The 10,000-nt window shown below is 39.4% G+C and overlaps 1 protein-coding gene across 4 annotated transcripts in view; it reads right to left on the reverse strand.

Annotated features, from left to right (window-relative positions):
- Positions 1-3,952: 3,952 nt before the first annotated feature.
- LOC137997754 (sodium- and chloride-dependent GABA transporter 1-like) overlaps positions 3,953-10,000 on the reverse strand; it is a 37,579-nt gene continuing 31,531 nt past the window's right edge. For all 4 annotated transcript variants that reach the window (XM_068843992.1, XM_068843971.1, XM_068843982.1 and 1 more), the window contains 4 exons: positions 8,914-9,679; positions 6,910-7,279; positions 5,778-5,979; positions 3,953-4,798 (listed from right to left, as the gene is read on the reverse strand). In XM_068843992.1, the coding sequence (XP_068700093.1) occupies positions 4,512-4,798; positions 5,778-5,979; positions 6,910-7,279; positions 8,914-9,679 (1,625 nt within the window). In that variant the 3' untranslated portion in view covers positions 3,953-4,511. The remainder of the gene's footprint in view (positions 4,799-5,777; positions 5,980-6,909; positions 7,280-8,913; positions 9,680-10,000) is intronic.

The raw sequence follows: 10,000 nt of genomic DNA on the forward strand, positions 1-10,000 counted from the left end.
TTTTTCTTTAATATGCTTTGTTGTCAAAAAAGGCATCCCACGTTAACCTTCGTGTTGGGGCGTCTTGTTCATTAGGTTTTTCACGGGAACGAATGGTCCTAGCAAATCGGCCTGCTCAAAGTGCAAAGTGAGTGGTACAACAGCGGGGATGCATATATACTTAAAGATAAAAATAAATTTCTACTTCTACGAATACACGGCCACAAAAGTAGTTTTTCCTTGATGATATGCTGGTGTTCCGTCAGAAAGCTTTTGTTTTGCCTCAAAAAAGAGGGACTGTGTGCTCCTAAGAACTAACGAGCAGAACTTGAGAAACAACACTGTTTGATGTACAAAATCGTCACATTGGCTAACATGTGTTTGACTCTTTCCTCATTTCAGTCTTTTAGTATTTGCTTGTTTTCGTTGAGGCTGATTTATACGGTTCACATTTTTGGTTCAAGCGAAAAAAGGATAGTGACAAAGTTCCATGAAGATGTCAGAAAATCCCTTAGGAATTTAGCATCACACTCGCCTGAAAGAAACCGAGCGTCAGTGACATGAATAAGTTAATTCTCTTTTCCTCGTTTCGTTTGCGCGATGTAATAAAGTCTCAGCTGTACTGATCTTGTGTCGTTTGTCGTGATGGGAGAAGAAATCTAAATACCTATCGGTATGGGTTGGTTTACTGTAAACCTCAACAATGAGATCATTATCCTTGCGAGTAACCAAGGCGTCCAGAAAAGCGATCTGGTTATTATTTTCTTCTTCTCGATGGTAAAAGAGATGTGATCAATACATTTACGCACAAAACTTGACACTACAGATATAATCTCTTTGCCTTTGAACTTTGTCCTATCCAACAACTACTTCGTCTACAATGACAGTGTTTATAAACAGATCCATGGTTGTGCTATAGTTGTGCCATGGGCAGCCCCGTTAGTCGTGTGGTTGCCAATTTATGTATGGGAGCAATCGAAGAGATGGCCATCAACACAACTCCCGTTCCACCTAGAGTATGGAAACGATATGTTGACGATAGTTTCTGCATCATTAAAAGAAACTCAGTTGACTCTTTCCACAACACACTCAACAGTATCGATCAACACATCTCCTTTACCATCGAAGAAGAAAATAATAACCAGATAGCTTTTCTGCCTTGGTTATATTACTCGCAAGGATAATGATCTCATTGTTGAGATTTACCGTAAACCAACCCATACCGATAGGTATTTAGATTTCTTCTCCCATCACGACAAACGACGCAAGATCAGTACAGCTGAGACTTTATTACATCGTGCAACTAATCTCCCAAGCACGAAACAAGGAAAAGAGAATGAACTTATTCATGTCACCGACGCTCTACGATCTGACAATTACCCCCAAAATGTTATCTCCAACATCTTAAAGAAGAAATCTTCTACTCAGCGAACAAACCCCATGCCAACACATGAGGAAATGTTTTTTTAAATGGGTCGTACCCTCCGATTTCTCTAATTATGCAGTCCTCCCTTATATTAATGTAATTTCTCAGCCTCTAACTAGACTTCTTAAAAAACATGATATTCGAGTTGTCAGCAAGCCATTCAAGACTTTACAACAGGAGTTTCCCTCTCCTAAGTCCCGACCTCCGATCGATCCTCAACCAAACGTGGTTTACAAAATATCTTGTGCCGACTGCCCATGGAGTTATGTAGGTGAGACTAGCAGATCCTTCCTTTGAAACTAGAAAAAAAGAACATATCAGGAATGCGAAGTCTTACGCAAGAGACTCCAACATCGCTAAACACGCTTGGTCTTCAAGTCACTCTATTGACTTTGAAAATTCCCAAGTGATTGACAAGGGTTCTTCTCGTACCCACAAGACATTAGAATCATGACACACCGCTTCGATAGATCATGCAGATAACAATTCAAGGCCGCTCCCTAATCAATACTCTATTCTTTTAAAAAAGAACAATTATGTTTTTTTTTTTACACCTTTATATATATTTTCGTTTTCCCGTTCTAATATATTCTTTTTATAGTCTCACCTATTTTTGTATATATTGTAGTTGTCATTTTTTCCATTCATATCCATTGAAGGCTGTAGCCTGACAGCCGAAAGCTCGAAAGCTTTTACTATATATAGCCAGTGAACGTTTTTTAGAATTTTTAATATGTTTTACCCTGGCTACGGTTCCTCTATTTTTAAACAAATATCTACTGTTGATCCAGAATCGAAAGATTTTGGTTTTCCGAAAGATCCAAATCTTCACAAAGGTGCACAAAGGTATAGTATGTTCTTTGCATTTTACCCAAGTGATGCGAAGAAAGGAATTGATGCTTCCCAGTCGCTTTCCGCTATTCTCGATATACTTGTTCACTTCTACCTTCCTAAAAGCAGCACTTTGTCCACTAACTGCGAGCACCAAACTCTTTCGAAAAATTTGACCTTTTGTTTAGAAACATCACAAGAATTTGAATCAACACTTAGCCCTTATCGGAGTTACAGTGGTTTCGCCACATAAACAAGGCTAAGGGGTCATTTTGTATTGAACTGAACCTTAAGCCTCTTTTGCACGTAGTTTTAAACTAAAGAAAATGTGCCTGCAGGCTCAACTCCGATAAGGTCCATGAACCAGCAATCCACTTGGCAAATTTTCGTTTTGTGAGCAAAAAATTCGAATCCGGATAAACGAGAAAACTGTCTTTCTCTTGAATGATGTATTTTTCGAAAAAATGGCAACAAAACAAAAAACAAATGCAATTTTTTTATTTTTCTTCACACAGATTTTATACAGTGATGAAATAAGCCAAAGTGATCGAACGATTTTAGCTTACTGAAGTTTAACCTCTTACTAAAGTTTAACCTCTTTACAAGATGAGCTTTTGTACGTAAACCTTAAGCAGAATCGTTCGGACATTTCAGCCAAAACCGTATTTTATCATTTTCTTGCACTTGGTAAAGAACCATGAATACCGTTTTCCGCGTATCGATCGCTTATTTTCTTCGCCCCTCACAAGTACTGAATGTTTTATCCCATAACGCCTCGACTTCATGTTTGCCCGCTAGCTCGACCCAGGTTGGCCGCCATCTGTGAATTTGGTGTATAGCTATCTTCTTTACATTTTGTCTCATTAGCACAAGGCTATCAGCCGAAAACAAAGTACTGAATATTGAACGTGCATTGCGGAATAAGCTCTCTGAAAATTTGAACCCGACATAACCAGATTATCTCTGCGCAGTGATGCCTTGACAATTCGAAATTTTACAAAGAATATATGGGATCATTAGAACCTTTGCCACCCAAGAATTTATCAGCTTTTGATGGCTAATAAGTGGCTCGTTATCAAAGCTAAGAGACTTGGAGATTTAACTAAGTTTAACCAATTCTTTTACCTTTTGAAGTCAATTTCCAAATAGCATACAAACTCGTATGTTAATGCAACAAAAATGTAAACAAAGACGTCAGCAAAGATTCCCTTATAGGGCTCAGTATTTCTATAAAGTGACGTGTATTAAATATTTCGAGCTATAGAGAAAAAAAAGTACGTTCCTTATTCGATAAAATAAGATGGAGGAACATTTTACGGGTTTCCTGGTATGGATAATTAGGCAGTTTAATTAAGCAGGGACAACGGCATGCAACTTCAACGAAAACCGTCACTTTCAAATATCACTTAGTGCTCCATCTTGTTGACTTTGTATAATACGGGATAGTTATAACTACCCTGTAACTGGATGGGTAAGAACGGTTTTACATGTAAAGTATAAATAGAGAATGATTACACTGGTTTATGAAGGATTGCTCGGTTCTGAATTGAGTTACCCAAAACAGAGCGATTAACATATATCACAGTTTGAAGCAATTCTACGTAACGAGCAAACGTTACGCGCTAAAAAAAATAAGCGTAAGATGTGGTTGATTTTGATTTGTATGTTACCGTTAAAGTGGTGCAAAACGCTTAAGCCAAGGCACCATCACTGCTGCCATCTTAATCTCTTTATTAATTTGCCGGAAAAACAACGAAGTATAAAAGACAACGGCGAAAAACAAAACACTGTTTGATTACGTAAGTTCATTTTTAGTAGACGGATGACTTGATCAGTTGTGTTAAACGGGTTCGTCTTCCTTTATGCTCAACTTTCATTAGCTATATTCGGCCTAAATACAACTGGCTATAATTTAACATTTAAAAAGACGTTTCCATTGACGGATCCAAACATTTTATGCCGGTCGATGACACCAGTCAACCATTGCTTGACTAAGCAGCATCTTGGACATATGAGCCTGGCTTTTAGCTAAAAACTCAACTTTCTCGATTCACGATCGGTCCAGCAAGAACAAAATGATAAAACTCCTCTTGCATTATTTCACCTCAAAACGGCTTTTCGATATTACGTACAAATTAAAATGAGCTTTTGCAAAACCCAGTTTATACTGAAAAGCTGAGAAATGCAAGGATGGCAAAAACAAGAGTATGTTTTCAAAGGAAAGGCTGGTAGGATTAGAAATTTATATTTTAATAAGTTGTGAGGCTGTGTATGTTCATGGAAGAATCGTTTCTTTTTCAAGAATTTGCGTTTCTGAAAAAGTTGCCAATCCCTCTCGTAGCTCTATTGCTCTCATTTCCTCTTCATCCGGGCGCAAAAGGAAACATATCCGTTGGTACAGGGAGCTCCCAGGGGTTTTGATAACTTTGTATATTGCAACACCAGGGATCCACAACATGGAGGCCAAAGCAAGGAGCCAACCACAAAATTCAGCCCAATCCGGGTACTTGTACTTTCCATAGGAGACTCCCTTCCACTCAATGACGCTGAATAAAAATACCCCTAAAAACAAGAAGGAAAGAAAAGAAAGGAACTTCATTTAAGTGTCTAGCCTTCTAGCGCTTGAGCTCTAATTGGAGGCACTGTAAACCAAAATCAACAAATCCTAGTTAACGCAAATGTTGGTTTGCCAGCCCTGCACCCCGAAGACCAAGTAAAACAAGCTGTCCTAGCTGGAACAACAACAATCCAACAGATACTTGGTAATTTATTCTTTGCTAGAAGGAAATGAATCATTTCTAAAAAAATTGAAATATGTTGGTGGTAATTTCGGACTGTATAGGCCCGTTTTGAGAGCTGGCATTCCGAACTTGCCGAACAAACATTCGAATTTTGATTTTTGATTAAACATATCACTTGGACAAGCAACCTTTTTGAAAACCATTTTGACCCACACACATTCATCCCTTCTATTGATTAAATTATTATAGAAATATTATTTATTTAGATACCGGGAAAAGACAAGATGGCTAATTCTATTAAAGCGGTGGTTTCATAGGCTTCTACAGTTTCTTTTAGGTCTCCTCGCCACTCCTCCTTTTTTTACACGTCGTATGTTTTCTTTTGTATTTTTGTTTTGCGTGGCAAATAAATAAAATAAATAAATAAAATACAACACATTTGTTGCAAAAAAGGAGTTCGATACTCAACAAACGTGAGTTACGAAGACTGAAATCAAATGCGAGTTGGTGCGCAAGACCATAAGGCGGTATATACTGACTTCTCTTGCTTTGTTTTCTTATGCCAACTGTCAACGTTATGGGTACGTCTATATCGTCCTATAATACTACACTTACAAGAAAACATGTTATCAGGACTTTGCAAGAAACATTTGGCTAAAAATGGTCGTCGGGCCAAAATTTCATAAATACCCGTCTGCATCCCTTATTACTTAAATAGATAAAGTTCGGCTTTCACCAAAGTCTCTTTGTTTGTTGAATTTGTTTATATCTTTTTTGTGTTGTATAATTACTTTACTTACCTAGAATTACAAGAGGAGAACAGAATTGCCATGCGATAGGCCACCAGCGCCAAATTTTGTACCCTATCATGGTCTCTATGTCTTTTGCAAAGCGATTTGCTCCATAGCCCCAGGCCACTGTGAGAACTTCAAACAAAGCCAGGAACAGCAGCGATACCCCACCAGATTGGTAATTGTACAGATTCAGTACATACATTCCGCCCTGAAAAAGTGAAACAACACGCTTTTAGTTTCCAAGTAGTCAAACCAACAGAAAAGAGAAAAGAGAAAGTGTTGGCGCATTTTAGCATACCCGTCCAAATGAAAGATTCGAGTTGACCAACGATTTCGTGAGATGTTCTTTATCTAGTTGTTCGTGGTTATATCAAGTCCTGGCGTCATGTAAATACTCAGATCGCCCCACTAAGTTTGCCGGTTTGTTGTCTACTCTACCTTTGAGAGGTTTTTTCTGGCTACTCCGACTGAGTGCCGCTCAAGATTGGATTTTTTCCAAGCCTTTTTGCGACCGTTTGAATGATGTAATGATGCACTGCTACTGCAATTATTACATTTCATTCCCCTCCTACTTTTAACAGATTTTCCCATAGCTTTTCTCAGGGATTCTTTAGGGGGAGTAGGGTTGTTGCAGTGTAGAGAGAAGTGAGCTTTTCACCAATGTGGCCCAAGTTCAATTACTGGAATTAACCACACATTTGAGTCTAGTTTATAAAAGGAAAGAAAAGGAACTTAAATTATTTAAGTGTCTAGTCCTTCTAGCGCTGGAGCACTAATTGGGGACCCTGCAAAGTGAAATCGACGACGCAAATCAAGTCAAATGTTGGTTTTTGAGGAGAGGGGTCACCGCAGTACCCGGAGAAAACCTCTCGGTGCAGAGTACAGAACCAACAAACTCAATCCACATATGACGCCGAGTCTAGGAATCGAAACCGGGCCACACTGGTGGGAGGCGAGTGCTCTCAAAACTGCGCCATCGCTGCACCCCTCTGGTCTGCAAGGTTTGTCCCTCTCACCAAAACTGAACAAATGATTCGATCGGCTCTCTCATTTGATTAGATTTAATTTACTGTATCCCTAAAAGGTGGAGCACTTGTACTCATTTATATAAGCGTGAGGACTGAAACAGCTCACGTACCTGTGTGACCATGGGAATCCCAAGTAAAAAGCAGAGCAAACACAGGAAAGCAATGAATAGCTCCTTGCGTCGTTTCAGCACCTTTGGGTATTCGTCCACCAGACCAGTTACAACCGCTTCAAACATGGCAAACTGAGTGTCCAAACCCAGTGTCAACAACATAAAGAAAAACATGACTGCCCAGAATGGAGAGATAGGCATCTGAGCTATTCCCTCAGGGTACACCACAAAGGCGAGACCTGGACCGGATGTGGCGACGTCGGAGACTTCTTTACCAGAAACGTGTGCCATAAAGCCAAGCACGCTGAAGATGACAAAGCCGGCAAACACGCTGGTGCTGCAGTTTATGATTGATACAATCATGGCATCTCTAAATAACATGAAGGAAAACAAATTAATTAATCGATTCTCTCTTTTTTTTTTTTTTCATTAAGTCTCTTCATTAATAACGAAAGTCGATTCAGTGTATATGTCAGATTTTTCGTTATTTACTGAATTGAAACATCATGGTTTTCGGAGATAAAAACAATTTTAAAGAAATCCCGTCCGGATTTTGCTTCAGTGTCCTTTCGGTCTTTTAAAAGTCGGAATTTTCACTTCCGGTGGCGTACAAAACCGCGTTTGTAAGGAGACTGGGGATAGCAGAACTGTGACGTCAAAACCAGAACGAAATTCTTCCAGGGCCCGAAGTTTCTTTTTTTGAGATAGGGAAGTTGCTGAAACTGCTACTGAGATGATCATGCGTTGTATTTGGTTGCCATAAGTGATAACGGAAAAGACAAAAGAACGAAATTTCTATCACTAAAATTCCCTGCGTTTTTGTATTGACATCACTGGCCTGCTATTCCCAGTCTCCTTACTACACGTTTTTGTACCACACCGGAGGAGAAAATCGGTAGGGAACTTTTTTTGGTTTTTTTTATCTCAGAATACCATGATGTTTCGATTGAGTATTTAAAGAAAAATCTGTCTCTGCTGAATCATCTACCGTTGTCTACACCAAGGTTAACTTGAGCTCAACATGATATCGACCTTTATTTGAATTTATTTTAAGCGGAAATCAAAATTTGGTGATCTCCGAAAAACGCCGGGTAAATATTACTGTAGTGCAAACTCGTTACCACCCAAAATATCTCTTCTTGGAAGTAACGCTTTCTTAAATCGCCTATATTTCGAGGAGCTTTCGCGCTAAGTACTGTGCCTCTTAGCCAAATGCATCATGACTCTGTTTACGTCACAAATGCATAGGTTAAGCAGGCAAAAAAACACTGAGACAATTAACAATTAACTCACTCTCAAGTGGGGTCTCCTAAAGAAAGTCTCTTGCTTTCTGCGATTTTACGGCTCCTTTATGGGCACGAAAATTTTGCTTTATCAAATTAGTTAATAAAAACAAATCAACCAGTGAGCTTTGCGAGTTGACTTTACGAGCGTTAGCCCTTCGTCCCCTTCATTATCAATGGGTACTGGCTTTTTGGGTAAATGGGAGGGGCGCATTTCACATAGCACAAATATAGATTGTAAGCATAGTTGATGAGTGTTTTAAGATAAATAAGAGCAACAACTTTTCAGTAAATCTAGCTGAACTATAAAATTTAGAAGTTAGTTGCTGAATGAGATTTGGTTGTGTAAGTGTCGCCGTTTAACTAAGGGTGCGTTCTATTGGCCGTATTCCGGAATAGGAATACATGGAATAGAGGTTAGAAATCCTTCGTTTTTACAAGGATTCACAATAAAATTGTCAAACACCTGCTAAAATGCTATTTTTTAAACATATCTCTATTATCCTTGTTGCTTCGAAACACCAGACATGCCGTTTTAAATCACTCCACTGACGTATTCTTATTCCGGAATAGGGTCAATCGAGCGCACCCTACATCAGTTTTTTTCCCGGTGATTAAGTTGAAAGTTTCTGAGCACTACTCTTCGGAGAGGAGAAAAAAGAAAGGGTTTATGAAATTAATCCCGTAATGCTCTCAAGTGAATTAATGTTTTAGCTCTTACTTGAAACAGTTGTTGTGGAACTGGTTGAAACTGCCCATCGTTATAAGTGAGCCGAATCCAATCCCAAGAGAGTAAAAGATCTGTGTAGCGGCTTGTGCCCATACTTTTGCTTGGGCAAGTTTCTTCCAGTCGGGTTTTAGATAAAACTCGATGCCTTTCGACGCACCAGGTAGGGTAACTCCGCGGATAAGTAATATTACAAGAACAACATACGGAAATGTAGCTGTGAAATAAACAACTTTCCCAGAGGACTTGATGCCCTTCCACAGGCAAAAATACACCAAGACCCAAGCCACTATGAGTGCCACCAACAGCTCGACCCTCATGGAGCCAGGGTCTTCCATGTTTTCTGGAATTTGGAGAACATAATTCTCCCAAAATTCTTTGCTGGGAGAGTTACCAAAACTTGCGGCTGCATCGGGTGCAACTGTGATTGGCGCAATGGTACTGTTAATGGTACTGTTGACACAGGAAATCAGCGGTGTGCTGGTATCGTTGAAGAGAGTCAGGTTTCCAAGAGTTTCATTCAAGCAATTAGTGGAGTTCATTAAGTCGGTTCTATTGGTCGGTGCAACTCCATTATTAGTTGCAGGTCTTCTTGTTGTACTTGACAGTGTGCAGTTCTGCGTGTTCCACGGGTTGTCGCAGGTTGCCCAGGGAACAACGCTTGCAAATGACTTGAACATGTAATACAAACACCAGGAGATGATGACGTTGTAATAGACACAGCAGAGAAATGATACAACCAACATGGAAAACCCAACACCTGAAGAAAACAATCATAGAAAAGTTCACAAGAGATTTACTTTTGCAATTATGCTCCCCGTTGCACCGTGGACCAGTCACCCAATCACTGAAAGCAGGTGACAAGAGTCAACAACCAGTTGCCTTATAAGACATTCAGTTACGAACAGTTTAATGCCAAAATAACAAAAATCCATAATAAATTACTTCACTTACATTCTACGACTTGAAGTAACCTTAGAGCAGTTTTCAAATGACTGTCGAAAGTAATTACGCAATTGCACTTGCTACGCTTAGTGGTTGGTTAAAAAAAAACCAAAACCAATTGCGACTTGCACGCGCG

Source organism: Montipora foliosa, chromosome 1, assembly GCF_036669935.1.
Source record: "Montipora foliosa isolate CH-2021 chromosome 1, ASM3666993v2, whole genome shotgun sequence".
In the NCBI taxonomy this organism is placed as follows: Eukaryota; Metazoa; Cnidaria; class Anthozoa; order Scleractinia; family Acroporidae; genus Montipora; species Montipora foliosa.